Below are 21,602 nucleotides of genomic sequence, written 5' to 3'. Positions count from 1 at the left end.
GCAGACTCATACTCTTTCTTTTGCATAATTTAAATCTTTATACAATAAATCTCGCATGTCACAAAGAACTTGTTTTTCCACCTCCACGAATGAGTTATGTTGCCTTGTTGAAATATGTATTTTCCCTTGATTTAGGCTACCCCGGTCTTACATCTCAGCATTGCGATTCTCTTTGTACACATATACACTCTTTAATAGACGTATGCACGTTTAAACACAATTTAAACAACGTAGGCCTATTATTCAATGCATTACTTCTACTTATATTAAGTTCCTAAAGCAAGTGGTCAAATATTTAAGCATGTAGGCTACTTATATAAAAAAACAGCCGATCATGCCTTTTATTTTATATTTAAATTAATACAATAAATCTTGCATGTCACAAGGAACATGTTTTTCCACCTCCACGAATGAGATGAGATTTGTTCATTATGTCGCCTTGTTGAGGTAAATTGTAGTTTTCCTTGCTTTACCCTGGTCTTAAAGTGAAAATAGTATTTAATTAAATACATTTATGGTGAGATTAATACATTTTATTTAATTAATCGCATTTATGGTGAAATTACTACATTTTTAGGTCAATCTGTGTTCATGTTGACCACGAAACATGCGCTGTCACTTTAATTCAGCGCGTGCAGCACATGTGCAGCACAGCAGAAATAGACTCGGTGCGGAAACGATCGCGGCACTGCTGTATACGCACCGCACCTGGAACGGATCGACGGACTGCAACCGCGTGCAGTGAAGCTCTAACCTGTTAACATGGGTACGGAAAAAAATACGCACCCGCTGGCGCATACGCACTGCAAACGGAGTATGTGTGAATGTGAAACGGGCGTTAGATGCTGTCGAATCAAAACAACGTGGGACTAACGTTACAGTGATCGGATGTCGTGCAGGCAGCGCGCGCGCTCTCTGCATGCATACAGGTGGTGCACATTTTTTTACAGATGCAGATAAACTGAGAGCGGCGGCCATGTGGACATTTTTTCCCCCAGTTTTCATGGGAAGTAGCAAGTCTTCTCGAGTCAAAAGGCGCAAGTCCAAGTGAAGTCACGAGTCATTGATGTTAAAGTCCAAGTCGAGTTGCAAGTCTTTGTACATTTTGTCGAGTCGAGTCTGAAGTCATCAAATTCATGACTCGAGTCTGACTCGAGTCCAAGTCACATGACTCGAGTCCACACCTCTGCTACTGGACCACCGTAGAATAGAGTCTCCGCAGCGGCATTAAGCCTTGTTTATACTTTCGCCTGGCTCCGCAGCGCGAGTCTCCGCAGACTGCGCGCGCACCTCCGCAAACGGACGAGGTGTTTATACTTGACGCGCTCGCCGTTGTACTATTCTTTGAAACGACAGGGGGCGACTCGAGTAATTGTCCTTGAACCATCAGGAATCAGCAGTGAGAAGAAGAAAGCTATACACACGTGACAATGTTTATTTTAGTACAACACCAATACCACACTACAAAAAGAATCGTGTAAAACCCAGTAAACCCTGAGATTATTACTTGTGACAATAAAACAAAATATATGGATATGAGAATGTGTATAAAACAACTAAATAAACGATCTCTTACATATTTTCTAATTTCACTAAACATTTCATTAAGTTTTGTGAACATTTTTATTAAACATGGATCTTTATGTTCATTAAAAATACTTTTTATGCTATTGTATGCTCATTTTTTAAATGTAAGCAACTCATTTAGACGTGCAAACTGGGTGCCGGTGTGGTGAGAAGTTCGAGCTCGGCAAGATTCGGCTCGAAGTCGTTCATCTTCGGATGCGGCGCCGCGCGCATTGTTACAAAAAATGTCGCGCACACCGCCAGGCGAAATTGGGTCTTGCGAACCCAACGCGCACGACCGCCCACACCGCAATGACGTCATTTTTGCCGCGCGCACCTTCGCGCTCGTGCGGACGCGTCGAGTATAAACCAGGCTTAAAGCCGATAGATTGAAGCGCTCGTCTGTGTGAAGAGTGAAGCCTGCGCACGACCCACAATTCACGATTCACTACCGTTCATTAATCCTCTCCTGTGGCCTCATGGGATAGTAAAGTGCTCATCGTAAGCACACTTCAGAATCTTGCTGGAAGTAGTGGGTGATCCGGGTACTTTTTGCCTTCTCTTTTATGAGTACTATGAATTCAGACATACTTATTTTGTCACATACTGTTTTTTGCCTACTATATAGCAGGGAAGTATGCGATTTCGGACGCAGCCCAGGATCTCATACGTGTGTTTCCGATTAGGGAGACATATAAAATGTGCAGTGGAGTCAGTCTCCAGGACTGGCTTGGAAAGCTGGACTAGACTATACCTCAGACTATACTGAAATACATGAACGCTTTCAATACTCATTTCCCACAGGATAGATACACAATACCAGCTGCACTTTCTCATCTCTCCAACAGCGAGTTACACACAATCCCGCCTCTCCTCACTCACTCACTTGTTTCATTTGCTCCGGATGGATATAGTTGGTGTTACAGCGCTGGAATTTCAGTGTGGGATTGCGCGTATTGTGCATTAATTGACTCATTCCTGCACCCAAAGTGTGAGAACATAAAGCCGCCTCTCAGTACTAAATTTAATTATTTTTCGTTGCTTATTGCGCTTAAACAGTCAAATACACACATTGGACATGGCGAGTATTCACATAAACACATTCAGTTGTGTTTTAAGTGAACTTAAACAGTTGAGAAAGAAATCACATGTGTAACAGTATAATGAATCCGTGAGTCAGGTCTTAAAGTGACAGTAGCTTAATAAACCTGCTGCCAAATTATGAGATAATATTAAAAATATCTATATGGCAGTTTCCCCCCCATGGTATTAATGTCACAATTGGCTAGTAGCAACTATGGAAAACCACTAGCCACAGTGGCTGGTGAGCAAAAAAGTTAATGTCAAGCACTTTGGTCAGAGCGGAATAGATGCAATTAAATATTTACATGCTTATTGTGTTTTTTTGCGATTAAAATCAGCATACGCCACATATTTGCGATTATGAGTTCAATCACATCAATTTGATCAAAGTATTGTGTTTACATGAGGTAAAGTTTAAATGCAAAATTGCCTAAATCTCATTATAAACGCATTATGACCTGGATAATTGAAAAAGAGATGAGTGTTTATGTCATGATTAGTTTAGTCTAAAAGATGTTTTTGTAGTCACGAGCAGCATGTGTGTGTTGTGTCTCCCTGCAGGTGCGCGGTGGGTAACGACTGGTGGCATTACGGCGACAGATGCCAGTTTAAGAGCTCTGCCCAAAACAACATCATCACCGCCGTTCTGGCGTCTGTCGTGGTGTTTGCCGTCATGCTGATCGTGACGGTAGTCAGCGTGGTCTGTGTGAAGAAGTCCAAGAGAAAAGCACAGCTTAATGGAGAGGGAATCACCATGAAAAACATGCACTCGTTCAGAGCATGAGGATCTGATGTGTTCTCTAAAGGCCCATTCACACCAACACAGAAGACTATACAGATAACTGTGACCACAACACACACACACACGATGTCGGCGTACGCTGCAGTTTTGTCACCTTCCGCTTTAAATGCTCAAGCTCTTTAAATCACGAAGGATTCTGAATGGCTGTCAATGTTTTTATCGTTCATCAGCAGGAAAATGCTGTTATAGGTGTGGTGTGGACTCTGATCCTCGTTTATATTTAGAGTGATTTTTAAGTCAAGACATTTTTTTTTCAATACAGATTTTTTCAATGCAGCTTTACAGAGATAACATGAGAACGATGCATTTCGGCTGTTGTTCAGATAAAATTAGTTCAGTGTTGATTCAGTTCCACAGTAAAGATCATCAATTATTAAATTAGTTCATTTCATCTATAAAGCAGTTCTGGAAAAATTATGTCCATCGTCCAGCTCAGTTCAGTTCTCATACAGCCGTGTCAGTGCAGTCAGATCAATAATTGAGTTTCCTCAACTAAGCAAGCCAGAGGCGACAGTGGCAAGGAACCAAAACTCCATCAGTGACAGAGTGGAGGAAAAAACCTTGGGAGAAACCAGACTCGGTCGCTCAGCTCTCCTCTGGCCAACGAACAAACAGTGTTATGATTCAGGCTGCTTTTAGAACTACATCATTATCAGTATAGTTGTCGTCCTTGGTGTGAACGGGCCTTAATGTGTGTCTTACACAATAATGCTCTGAGAATGATTCATGAAAAATGCTTTTATAATTGATGAGTTGATGTAATTAATAGGACAAGACGTGGTTTGTTCATTGGCCCCAAAAAGCATTTGTTCACTGTCTGAATGTCATAACATGCATGAACACACTTATAATAAACCATCTGATAAAGAACCAGGGTAAGTCACTATTAGAAACACATTTCGAAGTCCAAGAAACCTGGTTGATTGACAGTAAGACCGTATTAATTCTTCCTGTCAGAGTTTTTCTTTGAGGTTTAATTTTAGTTTTCCAAATAAAAGAGAACAACTAAAGTTGAAGATGTTTCACATCTGCTCCATTGAGAGAAGTTTTGGTTACACTTTATTTTAAGTTGATACACTGTACTTACTCAAATAAGTACTGAGTAATATTAACTCCATGTACTTACTAAAGAGTTACGGTTAGGGTTTGGTTTGGGATTAGTTACTTGTACTGTAATTATGCACAATTTACTGTTATTACCATAGTAAGTACATGTAGTAACGTGTAACTACGTCACCTTAAAATAAAGTCATCACCATCGTCTCTCAGAAAGAGACACGAATCATCAGCTAGTTGATTAATTGAAAGTGTTACAATCCATCATCCATGTTCAGCCTAAGAATGTCTTATTCATATTGGCAAAAAATATTAATAAAAAATAAATGAAAAAAATGTATTGCTAATATTATTGTATTATTTTAACAAACATTTTTTGTTAAAAATTTGGCAGTGGATTTCAGCATGCTTGGAATTAAAAGAGTAAATGTTAAATTATGTTATAAATTATTATTTTATGTGTCATTGAGTAAAGGGGAAAACCTGTTAGTTTTTAATGTACAATTATGTTTGACATTTAAAAGAGTTTCTGTTATTTTGATGTTTTTGTGGTTATCAAAGAGTAGAGGGAAAACATCATATTGTGCACCAAAAAATATATATATATAATTTGTTACAGCCAAATGTATTAGTTCTGAAATTATATTGGTTCAGACCTTAAATTGCTATGTAATATTAATGAAAAAAATGTTTTTCTAAAGACAAAGAATTACATTCATACAAAGTATAATCAAGAAAATAAACTGAAACAAGTGTTTATTACATAATTTAACCATGCACATCAGTAACAAACAATGTTTCCACGTACCTTCAATTAGTTAAGCTATTATTAAGTGATCAAATTAAGTGTATAATTCAATTAAGTACATAATTTAAGATCAAGGAGATTGCACATTTTAGAGAATAACATTAATTGAAATCAGTCAAGTTTAGAAGAAACACAATTTTGTTGTGTATATACACTCACCTAAAGGATTATTAGGAACACCTGTTCAATTTCTCATTAATGCAATTATCTAATCAACCAATCACATGGCAGTTGCTTCAATGCATTTAGGGGTGTGGTCCTGGTCAAGACAATCTCCTGAACTCCAAACTGAATGTCAGAATGGGAAAGAAAGGTGATTTAAGCAATTTTGAGCGTGGCGTGGTTGTTGGTGCCAGACGGGCCGGTCTGAGTATTTCACAATCTGCTCAGTTACTGGGATTTTCACGCACAACCATTTGTAGGGTTTACAAAGAATGGTGTGAAAAGGGAAAAACATCCAGTATGCGGCAGTCCTGTGGGCGAAAATGCCTTGTTGATGCTAGAGGTCAGAGGAGAATGGACCGACTGATTCAAGCTGATAGAAGAGCAACTTTGACTGAAATAACCACTCGTTACAACCGAGGTATGCAGCAAAGCATTTGTGAAGCCACAACACGCACAACCTTGAGGCGGATGGGCTACAACAGCCGAAGACCCCACTGAAAAATGTTGCCTGGTCTGATGAGTCTCGATTTCTGTTGAGACATTCAGATGGTAGAGTCAGAATTTGGCGAAAACAGAATGAGAACATGGATCCATCATGCCTTGTTACCACTGTGCAGGCTGGTGGTGGTGGTGTAATGGTGTGGGGGATGTTTTCTTGGCACACTTTAGGCCCCTTAGTGCCAATTGGGCATCGTTTAAATGCCACGGCCTACCTGAGCATTGTTTCTGACCATGTCCATCCCTTTATGACCACCATGTACCCATCCTCTGATGGCTACTTCCAGCAGGATAATGCACCATGTCACAAAGCTCGAATCATTTCAAATTGGTTTCTTGAACATGACAATGAGTTCACTGTACTAAAATGGCACCTTGTTGAATCAATGCCACGTAGAATTAAGGCAGTTCTGAAGGCGAAAGGGGGTCAAACACAGTATTAGTATGGTGTTCCTAATAATCCTTTAGGTGAGTGTATATCACAGTATCAGTAAATCAGACAACCTGCATGTGTTTTTCCATTTTCTCAGTGTATTTTCTTTAGACATTAGCTAAAATGTAGGCCATTATGACTTTTGGGGGTTTTTATAAATGAATTTCACTATAAACAAAAGCTAAATATGAACCTTGATTTTTCTGCACATCAGCACTCTTGTGTCAAGCCTAAATACTATTTAAACAAAACTGTATTTTGTTGTTGTTTGTATATATTTTCTCTATGGGGAGTGTTGTTTGCTTTTAGATAAACTGAACAAAAGAATTTTAAACAAGAATGATTTCTGATTAGACCAATATAAAACTTTAGATGACACGGTCATTAACTTCATGCTTCAAAAACTTCAACATACCTCCAGAAACTCTTTTAAAAATGTCCAACATATAAACATTAAACACTACCCAGACAGCAACACAGTGTCGGCCCACATCTGGTACGTGTGGATTCCACTGGTTCCAGATGTTGGCCGGGTCTAGGCCGACACTATGTTGCTGTCTGGGTAAACTGTCCTTGTTACTCTCCGTAGGGCACCAATTTGACCAGCGTCATTGATTAGATCAAAAATTGTGAGTTGTTGAGGGAATATTCACACAAAACAAATCAAATGAAATTAAGTTTAACATTTCTACTCATCAGTACAACTCCACCTAGTTTGAGTTCAGATTATTAAATTCAGCGGTGTATAAAATGTGTCATAATTGTATTAATTTAGACCAGGGGTCTTTTTGTTAGGTGACAGAGACGTGTCAAACAGAGCTACATATTAACCGTATAGCACTTCAATATAAATAGAAACCAACCATTGCATGATAGTTATATTATATTAAGACAGTAGATTGGAACTATGCACGTTATTGTTGTTGCACATGCATCATTGTCTGTATATTACTTTTTATTGTTACAATTGAGATTTAGGCATCATAACAAGCATACCTTACAATAAGAATCACAATTCATTAGTCATTCACAGTTGTTGTTATTTTAATTGTAGTCAGATGGACAATTAAACATTTACTTGAACTTTGGATTCAAGTTTATAAAAAAAAAAAATAGCATTTTAATTTTACTGTCAGATGGACAATTAAACATTTAATGGGATATCAAAAATATATTGATACAAATATTTTTCTATTAGTCTGCATTTATTGCGCGCATTTTGACATTCCATATTTTTCTCCCGCGGTAGTTATCTCTATGACAACTGCAATTTCGAGCGCGAATCCCGCATTTATATGTAGATGTCACTTACGAAAGCAGCGTGTAATTGACCGATGTTACTCTTAGCAGCGTGAAAAACAAAACTTAAATTCAATGGATTAGAGAGGCTATAGCTTCGAAAGCGTGCAAAGAGCGCTCCCTTTACAATCACTAGAAAGCTGTCACTCATCTCAGTTCGCGATCTCAAGTTCCATTAAAATCAATGAAGTTGTCTACACTGCAAAATGTATCTCTTTCTTGCAAATCATGTCTTTGTTCGCTATTGAGAGGATTCGCGAGTGTGCAGAACTTTGGCGAAAACTTTGGCGTTTTGAGCGGTAAGTGGATTCTAACTGAAACACCTCTGATGGGCCATTGCGTCCAAGAGATCAACAAACATTGGCGGACCCCCTGCCATACCGGTGCAGACCCCCAGTTGAAGACCCTTGATTTAGACAAATTCTTTTTTTAACGTACTTACCTCTGTATATTACAGTTTTTACAATCGCTAGGACACATTTCTCAATCATTTTTCAAAACTCTTCACACAGTTCTCCTAACCAACTTTTACCTTGGCAGAGCAGTTCATTTCACATTCAAAATGCACTAAAACTACCAAAACACTTCATACACACGTGTCTCAAATCAACTCATTCTTCTATAACACTAGCAAAAGTTGTCACCCAAAAAACAATGACATAAAAACACTGACAACGGGTAGCATTACGCAATGTTTTCTTTCTTAAAACTTCTTTACAAAACAAGAATGGCACCTCTCTGCTGTTTAGAATTCACTGTAGTTTCTGTTACATGATGATACATGTTTACATTACAGTAATTACAGTACATTTTCCCCTTTTGTATAGATGGTAATGAAATTAAAAGATGTAGGTGTTCATCTACATCTAATTGTATTGATAGGATTCCATTTTGTAGATTAGAAATATATTGGCAATATGGTATTACTGTAGAAATGAAGCACATTTTTGTAGTTGTGTCGAAGTAGGAACAGAATGAATGTAATTTGAAAGATGAAGTCATCGACTGGATTTTGTGCCAAAGCAATGGAAAACAATCCAGTTTGGCTCACAAAGACTGCTGTTGTGCTCACTGTGTGAAGAGTTTTGAAAAAGTGAGCTAAATATTGAGAAACTGGTCCTAGCGATTGTAAAAAACTGTAAACTGGCATACATGGAAAAATATATTAACATAATATAAAAATATATTATGTCAAACACTCATATCAGAAAGCACCACAAGAAAAGCTACTGTAGAGTCATAAATTTAAGATTTATTGTAACAAAACCAGGAACTGTTTGTGTGGTTGGTTTGAGCATAATTTCTTACAGATAAATTGGATTGCATTACAGGACTTGACACAGTCATGCTGGTGTAAAGAGGCGGATGAGTGTGTGTTTATGTGTGTGTGTGTGTGTGTGTGTGTGTGTGTGTGTGTGTGTATGGCTCATTGATCAGCAAGTGACGACAGCACTGGGCAGAATGCACAGTTCATTTACAACTGGTGCGTGTGTGTATATGTTTCTGATACATATACATCTATTGGCATGTATGCATAAAGGGTCATCTTGTTCTAGACACACAGTTCCCTTAAAAAGCATTGGTATACAATATTTTTCTTATTTACAATCATTGGAAAGAGAAAAAGAAACAAAAAAAACAAAACAAAAAAAATCACCATTTCTCGCAGAGAAGATTAGTAAAAAGTGACGAAGTCACCATAAAAGAGTAAGCAACTCCTAGGAGTTAGTCTTTCAAATTTCCACTAAATTTCTAGTTTGTATACAGGCCCGAAGCCTTGATTTACTGAAGAGATACAGTATTACTTTAAGTGCCCTATCTACAACAGTTAAGTGTGGTATTACTAGTGTGTACCGTACAACACAATTTAATGTCAACACAATCTTCTGTTTTTAAATCAACTTAAAGTCTGTTGTAGCTTCTCTCACATATGGTAACTAATAAACAAAATCAAAATATCCAGAGACTTGATGTTGGTAATGACAAGTTAACATCGCAATAATAGTGTTGAATTATATAGGTATCGGTTTAAGGTAAATAAAAGTTAAAACAGTCAGTAATCAGTAGTGAACTGCTCTTAAAACTCTAGTGAAATGGGTGAGGCACGGTAGAACACACTCTTGTGTTCTCTTAAAGGGATTGGTTGAGATCTTGGTGGACTTCGTGGGAAGTGGCGTCATAATACGTTGCCTGTTTGGCCCAGTTTCGTGACCTTTCAGAGCCGTTGTAGGTAGATTACTCACAGCTTCATATTGGTTGACTGCAGTAAAGCAGAGTATACATTCAGTCATCATCCACTCAGCCTCATGTCATTCTAACTGATTTACTCAAAAGTGGCGGCATTGGTGCAAGAAATGCTGTCAGAGTATGTCAGTATTCGGCAAAAGACCAAAAACTGCGTAATAAAGCCAATGACACGAAGGTGAGTAGATGATGGCAGAATGCAACGACTCCTTCAGAGCGGTGTGTCGTAGTAGTCCGCAGGTCGCTCACTCTTGGCCGGCCTCTGTTGGTCCTGCTGATGTTGTTTCATGATCTCCTTCACCTCCTCCTCCAGCTCTGGAGGTATGATGAACTGGTCGTCGGGGTCGGGTTGAGCGGGGGCCGTGAAATAACCCCCAGATTTCTTGGAAGGAGCCTCGGCCACCTCAATCAAGTTGTGGCTCTGCTCCTGCGGCGCCACCGAGCCATTCCCCCTCCGCTTCCCCAAGGTCTTGCTCCAAGAATCAAAGTTCCCAATTTTGTCCGTCTCCAGCACAGGCTCCGGAAGCTTCTCTGGGGTTTCCGGTGTGCAAGGTGGAGGTGGCGGAGGTAACAAACAGTGGACGTCAGCCTCCACTTCCACTCGACTGCCGTTAGAGAAGACGCCAGCAATGGGCTCCTCGTCCTCGCTGTCCAGGCCGTTGTCCGAGAGTGCGCTGGAAAAGGTGGCGCTGGAAAGTTGCCTCTGGAAGGAGCCGCTGGCATTGGGCGCTAGGTGGAGCGAGCAGCAGGGCAGGCGCGGGTTCAGCTGTGGCGCGTGGCTCTGCGGATGGAGGTGGATGTGCGAGTCCTGCAGGAGGAGAGGCGGCTCGTCCGAGGACGCGGTGGATCCCACTTCGGAGCTCATCTCGGAAGCGCTGACCTCGGAGCTGATCTCGCTGCAGGAGGACGGGGGCACCCCCGCAGAGGCGGCCGGGTACAGGCCCGGCCCGGGGCTCGGCGGGGGCTGTGGCGGCGCGTGGATGCTTTCGGACGCCGAGCAGCAGCAGCAACAGCAGTCCTCAGCCACGCTGAGCTGCACCACCACAGCGCTCAGGCTGTCCGTGCAGCCGTACGACTGCGCCAGAGTGCACAGCTTCTTGGCAGCCGCCAAAGCGTCGGGGACCTTCCGAACGGCCTCCACCGCCTCGCTGGGGTCCATGACGTCGAAGAGACCTCTGCTGCCCAGGATGAAGAACTCATCTCTGGGGGTCAGCGGGAGCGTGTTGACGTACGGCCGAGGCAAGACTGCCGGGTAGAGGAATGAATAGCCCATTATGCGGGTGGAGTCTGTTACGCCGTTCACTTTGTTGTCCTGTTTAAGAAGAGGAATTCGCCGTAGCGGCGCACTTTGGTGAGTGAACATAGCTCTTTGTTAATTGTTATAGTAAAACGATGTTCAAAGACTGTGTTTGTGTGAGTTAAAGGAATGGTTCACCCCAACAGTCAGCCTCAAAGCTGTATTGTATTTACTTTCTTCCGTTTGACGAATCGTTTAGCTGTTTTATGGGATTCAGCAGTTTCAAGCCCCAAGAAGCATATGCTATAAAAGTAGGGTAAAAAGGTTTAATCCAGGTCATCTGAAGGTATATGATCACTCTGCATGATGAACAGAGCAAAATTTAAGTTGTTGTTCTTCGGTATTATTCACTTGTTTCAAGACGTGAATAATTACATTTTACTTTCACTGTTACAAATTGATTGCTGCTTCAGGGGAGCTGTGCGGATTTATTTCACCTTATCATTATGTCCCTTTGGAGCTTGAAACTGCTGGACTATTATTGTACATACAAAAACAGCTGAAAGATTTTTCAAGTATCTTCTTTTGTGTTTCACAAGAAGGAAAAAAATGACACGAGTAAGGGCATGAAGAATGATAACAGAAATTTAGTTACTCAGTGAACCATCCATTTAACTTCTATATAAGCAACAGATAAGCAGAATCCACCTTAGAGTCAACATGAAATGGCATTTCACTTCCTTAATGTGACTTTCTTCAATGAGAAAAGACAGGCTTTTAGTTTCTCACAGTGAGTTGGTGTGCTGATATAAAATGGGCATTTCATATCAGAATGGAGTCAGAGCTGAATGTGAGCAGCCATGTACCCCTATGCTAACGCTATTTTCAAATCTATCCTTATTAACCAGCATTCAATTACCGCAGTAACTATTGGCGAGATTTTACAAAGGCAACAGCCTCAAACTAGCGGTGTGCGATATTGACAAAAATGATATCTCAATACTTTTTATATTCAATAAGATGCTATAGTGCTGTTACCAATCAAATGAAATCCATTTTAGCACTGTAGCAGTGGCACAGAAGCTGCATTTATTTACACTGCAATTACATTATAAATAATGCTATGAGATTAATTTATTAAATGAAACTAAAACACCAGTAGGTGGCAGCAAGTCATGTCTTAATTCAGTGAGTCGCTCATTCAAACGATTCCTTCAAAACGGCCGATTTATTCAGGAATTAAGCAAGTGTCGCATGTCGCCCCAGTGTGCATGATATACAGTAGTCAACATTTGAAGTGGATCAAAAAAAGTTCATCAAAGTTGTCCTAAGACAAGAACGGGTATTGTTCAAAATTCATGTATAACTTTGATGAAACGTTTTGATCCACTTCAAATGTTGACTACTGTACATTTTAAATAGTAAATGTGTTTTTCAATGAATAGTATGTTGAAAAGTGTATGCCAAAAGTCCCAGGATTGGTCTTCTATTTCCGGTAGATTTTCAAAGTGTGGATCTGTGCAAACTCGGCTAATATCGGCCACAACCCATTGCGCTTTAAAGGAGGATTTGGTTCAGAACTACAAAAATGAATAAAAAGAACTACAGGTATGGTGGATGTGCGTGAGACCAACGGTTAAGCAGAGACGCCCTGAAAGGGGTTTGATTTATTTGATTTAGCAATATCTAACCTGATGAAAAATATTTTGTATATATTTCATCTGCAACAACATTGTGAACTTGTATTAAGACACAAATAGCACAATCGCAAGATGTTTGTAGATGCATTTGACAATTAACTATTAAATGCATAATTTTGCAAAAAAAACATTAGCAGAGTTCTCTGAATGAAAGAACCACAACTTGCAGATCAGTAGGAAGTATTGTGTGAGTAGTATAAATGTAATTAAATAAAATGTGTAAATGAGGATGTTAACTGTGACAGGATGATTGACAGGGCGATTTACGGTGACAGAACGCTGCGACGGAGGGCCATTTTATGACGTGGTAGTTTGTCCCAAAGCTTGCCTACTCTTCTGCAACACACTCCAAAGTATCTACTTTTTCTTCACAAAAAGAGTACATACATACTTAGCATAGTATACGTAAGTAAACTGGGATGCAGCATCTGTCTTTATGAATGGATTGTTGAAACAGTGATTCGTTCAAAAACTCTGATTCATTCAGGAATGAAACACCAGTGTGTTGATCGGAGGATCAGTGTTGATCGGACACAAAGAGTTCTGTTGTGAATGTGTTTGGAACTATTTTCTATGCCAAAATATAGCAAAAACAATTAACTTAAATTAATATTTACTGAACTGTTGTATAAAATCAATATCACATTTGCAATCGTGCTGATATTCGGGAAAAATAGCACGCTCGTTCGTGTGATATTGCTTAACTATATCATACATAAATCTAATAGGACTCGTTATGGCGTGTTTTTGTTTGTTTTTTTGCAAAGTGACATACTCGATAATGCCAGCTTCCACATCATTAAACAACAATTACATTAAATTAACATTACCATATTATCGTAGAAGATTCGCACACCTCAACCTCAAACAATGACTAAAGAACTAATCGACTGTGCAGACTCTTATGACATTTTTGATGCAAAGAGACATTTTTTTTTCTTCTGGAAAAACGTGCACAGATGAATAGAATAGTTCACAATAAGACCGGGAACAGTGAAACAAACTTTCATTTCATGTTGACTTTAATGCCAGAGGGAAGCGTTCCTCATACCTCAGTGATGATGGCTTTATGCTGTCGCACGCGGTCGTATTCCTCCTTGATGCTGATGTTGTGCAGCAGCGACAGCGGGAGCGCCTTGCCGTCGCGACACAGCACGGCCTGACACTTGCCCACGTTGGCGGAGGTCAGGGTGAAGCAGCCAGCGGGGTCTGTGGGGTCGTGACGGATGTGACAGAGCGCTGCCGAACCGCCCAGCTTCTGCCCTGCAGTGCCTAACTTACTATTAAATGGAGAGGGAAGAGGACAGACATGTTTAGTATTAATCAAAATCTCTCCATACCGATTGTCACCACAACACCGCTTATTACGCGTGCATTTACCGCTGCATGACCAGGAAGGTGTTGGTCATGTAGTCTTCCTCGCTCTTGGTCCTGTGCAGTTCTTCTGCCAGTATGTCGTTCATGGTGCACTGGAGTAAATACGGCACCTCCACGTTCCTGTCGCCGTCGAACACACCGTACAGAGCTTCTCTACTGCCGCAGAAGCTGTTCACAGACAGCGCAGCCACACACAGTCTGTGCAACGCAAACAGCACACGTCAGACACTCAGAAACCGTTCACACAGAGGATCTCGGAAGTCACAAGTCACTCACTTGTTTTTGACGCCTGAGGCTTCGGTGTAGCCGTGACTCCAGACAGCTGGCCCTCCTGCACTCTCATTGGCTGAGAACGACGAGGGAGGCGGATCGATTCGGAAACAGCGGATGTTACTGTAAGTTGAAAGATGTGGAAGTGAAAATATGCATTTTTACAGTAGGTCGAAAGCAGACGTCAAGTCACTTTTATTTCTATACATTACAGATGGTTGCAAAACCATTCACAGTAATGAACACGAAAATAACGATACACTTGTTTGTTCACAGTTTGAACGTTCTTGATTCCATTTGTTTAATTTCAAAATCTGAGTTGAATTATCCATTGTTGCTTTTACAGCTACAAAGCTGGGAGCACTAAATGACATTCAAAGTCACGCTTTTAACACTAAATAAAGCACATAAACAGTACCTTTGATTAGCATTGCCACACTTTGTGTTTGTTGTTCAAGCGCGAAGTCGCCGAAAAATATAAAACATTTCTAAAATAGAATCGTCGCGGCTGGTTAGGACAAAAACTCTGATTAACATGGAAAAGATACCTTTTATCAAGTGTCGCAGTGTGTGTAGTTAGGACACAGTGTAATGATGTCTCCCAAGGGTAGCATGTACAGAGTGAACAGCAACGGTACTAGTACTGAGCCTTGTGGTACACCATACTGAACTTGTGATCGATAATACACTTCTTTGTTTAGACAAACAAATAACGGTCAGATAAGTATGATTTGAACCATGCCAATGCAATTCCACTAATGCCAATGCAATTTTCGAGTCTGTTCAAAAGAATGTTGTGGTCAATGGTATCAAATGCAGAACTAAGATCCAGTAACACTTATAGAGAGAAGATCGGATGAAACCACAATCAGATGATGAACTCTGATGAGAGCAGTCTCAGTACTAAATCCTGACTGAAAATCCTCGCAGATATCATTTCTTTCTGAAACATAGGTGTGAGAATACTGCCTTTTCTAGTATCTTTGACAGAAAAGGTAGATTCCAGATCGGTCTGTTATTGACTAATTCTTCAGGATCAAGTTGCATTTTTTTAATATGAGGTTTAATCATAGCCAGCTTAAAAGTTTTTGATACGTATCCTCATGACAATTATGAATTAATGATATTAAAGGTAGGGTAGGTAATCTTTTTTCTAAAAAAAAACATTCCAAATTTGTTTAAACTGTCTTTATATACCAATACATAATTAAAATGTAAGTACTCTGAAAAAGAAAATATAAAAATCGAGTGACTGTAGACCTTTTAATCTGCAATAAACACAACTCATTATTTCCATTCACTCCCACCCCCTCCCTTCTGAGCTCCTTCCAGAGCCACGCCCCCAAAACACATGAACGCGTGACGCCAAACGCTCAGGCTCAGCTGGAAGACGCATTTATTACCTGAGACGAGTGGAGAGGAAGGAGCGCAGTACATACAGTGACATCATGTCAGAATCACATGTAATAAAATACCTAACTTTATCACTATGAATATAAACAAACAAGATTTCTTTTAGTACTCACTATCAAGCTAGCATATCGATAATGGTAAAGTTTCATTCGGTAACGAGCTATATTTATAAGGCACAACTAAAAACAGGTTGCATTGATACACGTTTTTCCATTACCATCAATTACACTGTGATGAAGGTGAATTTAGTGTAAGATTCATAACATATACGGTGTTTTGCATGTAAGAGTTTCCATGATGAAAACATTGTTGACTCTAATGAAGACTAACGTACACTCCGAGTCCGGAGACAAGTACCGCATCGTCGGTTCGAGGACAGGTCCGGGGTTGAGGGCGAAGCAGAGGAGGTCGTTCAAGAGTGCGGGCAGGGTCCGAGGAAGTAGTTTTTGCCTTGTTTGCCTTCGCTGACTGCATATGCAGGTGCTTTGAGCTGAATATTTCCGGAACGGTGACATGTGATGAGTGCACGCAGGGCAGCGCGCGCAGTGGGGCTCGGGCACGAGACATGAAGGCATCTGATTGGTTCTTTACATTCGCACCGAATGGCAGTGATTGGTCAGAGTTTTTACTGTCCTGCAGCTGCTACAGAGGTCTGATTTTTTTCATTCCTTTTTCTAAACACATAATGTATTGACTACTATCAGGATGGAAGGACCATTTCACCCAGTATAAAAAAAAGTGTTTCTGAACAGGATTACCTACCCTACCTTTAAGAAGCGGATCTATAACTTCTGGAAGTATTTCTTTCAGTAGCTTAGTCGGTATAGGGTCTAACATACATGTTGATTTTGATGATTTAACGAGTTTAGACAATTCTTCCTCTCCTATAGCAACGGATGAATGGAATTTGCTGTAATTGGACAATTGCTGTAATTGGACACTTCTGAGCTTCAAAGGTGTTCATCATAAAGGTATTACTGAATTTGTTTGAGGTCAATCAGATGAAATAGTTGCACATATCAATATTTGCTGAGAAAGCCCCCAAATGAAGACAATTCAAAGGGATTATTATGTCAGACAAAAACATTAGACAGATATTTAAAAAAGTGGCTTTGTACGAGTTAAGGAACACGTTTCTAGAATTGTAGGAAAATCCCTTATTGCAGAATTTATTGCAGAATTTGTACATTTATCTGCATTTAAATTTTTTGCACTTGCATTTAATAATTTTTTTACATTATTATTTTTGTACATCATCTTTTGCAATTAATCTCACTAAACTATTGTGTTAATTTCGACAAGTTTCACAGTTGCTGAGTATGTATGTATGCATGTACACCTGGGAAAATTCTCATTTATGGCACTGACAGAAGTGGAAGAACATGCACGTTTCCCCTTACTTGAGCTGCTCCAGGGTCTTGTGGTCCAGATTCAAGCGCAGGTTTCCCGTCAGATCCAGCTCCTGGAGTTTGGGAGGTAGACTCTCCGGTAAGGTGATCTCACTCAGCTCATTACAGCTCAGATCCACACACTACATATACAACACAAGCGCAAATATATGAATGCCATACAAGCAGTGTAGCGCACAGTAGGATGTTTGATTAATCGTCTGATAGTGGTTATTCGATCTAACTGCAGTTATTTGAGATCAATTTTAATCACATTTTGCCAGTTTATAAAAAAATAAACACATTGTAAAGTACATAAAAGATAGTCAAGGGTCTTCCTTCATACAAAATAAAGGTTTGTGGGTTTAATCGGACTGCATTATTAACATATTAGGTTTACAATAGCTATGTTTCCATCCAAAGCTTCAAAATTTACCTTGTGCGCAAAATTGGAATATTGCATAAATGTTTGCGAATAAAGCACCGTTTCCATCCAGTGAGTCGAAGAGAACAAAGCCGGCAGTTCCTGATAAACTGGCGCTAAATATCACTAAGTAAAGTACGAGAAGCCACTGTATATAATAAATTAAATGCATCTCAGAGCGCCCAGACGAACCGCAATAAACGTGTTATCTTGCTTTGGGAGGCAGATTTTGCTGTTTGGGAACACAATCATGTGACAGTTCAGGGAGGGAATTATCCTGAACCACTTTGACGACAGACTTTGCTCAGGCATTTCAGAATGACCAAAACAGCAATTAAATTGTTAAAGTCCCCCAGTAGTCAATAATTGTATCCCTTAAAACTCATCTTTGATCACCAAAATTACATTTAAAAATTTTTCCTCATGCTTTAAAATAGCTTGAATGTAACTCTACACCCTTGCCTCAATTAGTATTCGCCGTACTATGAATATGCAAAATAGCCCTGCCTCCACTCACTCACAGCAGCTCAGAGGTCCACTCGTTGACGATCACACGTTGATCTGATTGGTTACAAGGTAGTTTGTGACGTCAGAAACACCAGTGATTTTTTTGAGACTGTCTTTGGTTCACTGCAGTTTTAAGGCAAATACTCAGCAATGGTGTTGACTTTTGAATTTGCACATGGTTTATCTTAAAGCATATTAAAAACACCACATAGACATAAATAACATTAAAAACTTGATTTTCACCACAGGGGGACTTTAATTGCAATAAGTTGGTATGACAATTAATTGCCAACACAAAGTTCATGATCATGACAGGCCCAGTGCTCGGTGAAATCTCACTAGTCCAAAATAATCCATAACATAATTTGCATAACTGCATATTAAACATCACATAGGAAAGTTTTGGTGTCCTGCAGTATTTTTGCTTCTAGTGTGGACAGTAGGGTTGGAAACTCGCATTTAAAACTCATTTAAATCTCGCAACTGAATGACTTTCATGGCACGATTTGTTTCCATAAACAGTTGCGCATACATCATTCTACCATACTAAAATACACGGACAAAAATGTGTGAATTACAGCCAGTTTTGTAAACTGAAATGAAGTAATGTGAAGAACACTGAAAACAACCACAGCGTGAGTGATCTGACCTTCATCTCCATGAGCTGCATGACCTCGGGGAAGACCTCGATGCAGTTGGAGTGAGCCACCAGCGTGTGCATGCGCCTGCAGTTCAGGATGGTGGTGGGCACTGCCTTCAGCCTGTTCCCACTCAGGTCCACCTCCTCCAGTTCCTCCAGCTTGGCCATTTTACTGCACAGCAGACAATATTGATTTGCTGAATATACTGAATATAATATACTGCGCATACACACATTCTATGAATCAGACTGAATTTCATTTGGATGAGCTTGATGTGTGTGTCTGTGAAATTTGCCATGCGTCACTTCTGGTAATTTGCCGAATAAGCAGGTCAATTTTAATTGAGGATTTTTTTAAATGAGTAATCAAATTTAATCAAGCAGATATTGTATGTGTAGTACAATACCCGTTTACACCTGTTATTTTACTCCCTCTCTTCTGTCCACTTTCAACCACTTCTGTCCTGATTTCTTCAAGGGGAGGGTCTATGGCTGGGTGAATTTATGCTTTTTTAGATCTTTCCATCTAATAGACGAAATAAGCTTGCACAATTTACATATAAAAACATATGGAGAGCATTAGCTTTCGTTTCTGCTCTGACAGCCGCAAGACCAGCCAGACGCTGTGAGTGTGTGTTTGAATCAGGAATGATGAGAGAACATTTTGCTTGGTACGTTTTTCATCGTCAAACCAAACTTGGGTCTCCACTCTCCAGCCAAAGTTTAAACCTGTCTGTCCCATAATGGGCTTCCCATAATGTTTACGCATTAGGTCAGTAGGTGGAGAGTAGATGGTCATTTGTGGCTGTTTGAACACATTCGACCACATGAGCGTTTACTCTACGAAAGCAATCTGGGCGAATGAGTTTTCGGCTCCCTCTGGAAGTGGTCGAAAGTGGACAAGCTCAAAATGTTTTAGACCCCGTTTACTCCTGTATTTAGAGTCGTTCACTTGTGATCCGATCGACCAAAACACATCTTAATACCAGGTGTAAACAGGGCCATAGTTGTGCCCTTAGGCTATCAACAGTATTTTCAAGTGTGTGTGTGTGTATGGTAGCTTTAGTCTGGGAATAAATTTGTCACAGTTTTTGGACACCTCCCTTTGGGGACGTCTTCAATTATTTGTTATTCAATTGTTGATATATAAATAGATGTTTGAGAGTGTCACCTGGCTGGGAAGGTCTGCAGGTGATTGTAGGCCATGTGCAGGATCCTCAGGTGTGTGTGTCCCGTCAGCTGAGGCACACACTTGTCCGTCAGGTGGTTGTTGGTCAGATAAAGCTCCTGTAAGATACTGCTGCTCTCTTCTGACAGACTGGATGCTGGGAGATTCTCCAGCTTGTTGGCCGACGCATTCAGACACCGTAAACTGAAGACAAATCACGTTATTGACAGTGAGTTACTGACAGTCTCACTCGAATGCAATGCGTTCAAACGCTAACATTCAACTTCTGAGACACAAAAGCCCTTAGTAATGGCGTTTTCAAAGTTTTCAGCGGTGGAGTTTTATTTTACTGCTTTAGGGGGCGTTTACACGACACCGCTTTCAACTAAAAACAGAAAACTTTATATGCATTTTGGCTGTTCATTTGCAACGACCAACTTTTGAAAACAGGTTTGTGTACGTTTTTGAAAACGATACCGTTATCGTCTCAATAGCGGTAAACTACAAAAACGTGAATTTGTGAAAACGTGACATCATGTGCATGTGCTCAGTCTATAGGCATGCACGCGTTGGTTGGTGACAACCAAACCAACAATGGCGGACTACAGGACTGTGTTTGTGCTACCTCTAGATACTGAATTTATTAACGCTTCTTCATCAAAGTGTAGATTTACTGCACCACTTCTATGACCAGCGGAGACATATTATTTACATACGCAGAAGCATTTAAATACGTAGTTTGTTTACAAAGTGACATCGCCAACTACTGGCCTGGCAGCATAATGCTGCGTTTATAGTCGTTTTCGAGGATCCGCTGTGAACGGGCATCATTTTGACAACGTTGCCGTCTGTATGCGAAACATTTCACAAAGTGCAAAGGAAAAAAAGGCACACTTTTAGTACATCATTGTCCTGTAAACATACCCTTAGTTTGCAGTGCACACGGGACCAAACTAGATCCTCCCATTCATATCAGATTACAAAAATAGATTAAAATTCATAAACTACTGTGCAAAAGTTTGGTATATATTCAACTTTTAGTTCATCAAAGAATCCTGAAAAATATGCATTATAATTTACACAAAAATATTAAGCAGCACAACTGGTTTTCAATATTGATAATAATAATCAGAAATGTTTCTTGAGCATCACATCAGTATTAAAATGATTTCTGAAGGATCATGTGACACTGAAGACTGGAGTAATGATGCTGAAAATTCTGTTTTTATCACAGGAATAAATGACACTTTAAAATATATTAAAATACTTTTAATATTTTAATAATATTGTAATAACATATCGCAACATTACTGTGTTTACTGTATTTCTGATCAAATAAACGCAGTCTTAGTGACCAGAAGAGACTTATTTTAAAGTAGTTTAACTGATTTAGGACAGGTTAATGTATGCAGCGAGTGAGAACAGCACATCTAAACTCTGATCCAAACTCCTGTGAGCTCGTACGTCTGATGGAAAAAGTAAGCGCTTTGCAACACTGCGTAGACGGTAACTCCGACGTTAACG

At 39.9% G+C, this 21,602-nt stretch overlaps 2 protein-coding genes across 2 annotated transcripts in view; one reads left to right on the top strand and one right to left on the bottom strand.

Moving 5' to 3' along the window:
* mep1bb (meprin A subunit beta b) overlaps window positions 1–4,845 on the top strand; it is a 28,700-nt gene extending 23,855 nt beyond the window's left edge. Inside the window, exon 14 of the mRNA XM_084411387.1 lies at window positions 3,211–4,845. Within this exon, the coding sequence (XP_084267513.1) occupies window positions 3,211–3,433 (223 nt within the window). The 3' untranslated portion in view covers window positions 3,434–4,845. The remainder of the gene's footprint in view (window positions 1–3,210) is intronic.
* A 4,097-nt stretch (window positions 4,846–8,942) lies between these two features.
* phlpp1 (PH domain and leucine rich repeat protein phosphatase 1) overlaps window positions 8,943–21,602 on the bottom strand; it is a 53,516-nt gene continuing 40,856 nt past the window's right edge. The window contains exons 11-17 of the mRNA XM_084412098.1: window positions 20,082–20,282; window positions 18,920–19,082; window positions 17,352–17,482; window positions 14,545–14,661; window positions 14,272–14,466; window positions 13,943–14,171; window positions 8,943–11,266 (exon numbers count right to left, since the gene is read on the bottom strand). Of these exons, the coding sequence (XP_084268224.1) occupies window positions 10,166–11,266; window positions 13,943–14,171; window positions 14,272–14,466; window positions 14,545–14,661; window positions 17,352–17,482; window positions 18,920–19,082; window positions 20,082–20,282 (2,137 nt within the window). The 3' untranslated portion in view covers window positions 8,943–10,165. The remainder of the gene's footprint in view (window positions 11,267–13,942; window positions 14,172–14,271; window positions 14,467–14,544; window positions 14,662–17,351; window positions 17,483–18,919; window positions 19,083–20,081; window positions 20,283–21,602) is intronic.

The sequence above is a fragment of the Rutilus rutilus genome (assembly GCF_951802725.1).
Source record: "Rutilus rutilus genome assembly, chromosome: 6".
Taxonomy (NCBI): domain Eukaryota; kingdom Metazoa; phylum Chordata; class Actinopteri; order Cypriniformes; family Leuciscidae; genus Rutilus; species Rutilus rutilus.
Note: the sequence above shows the minus strand (reverse complement) of the source record. Positions and strands in the feature narration are given on the sequence as shown.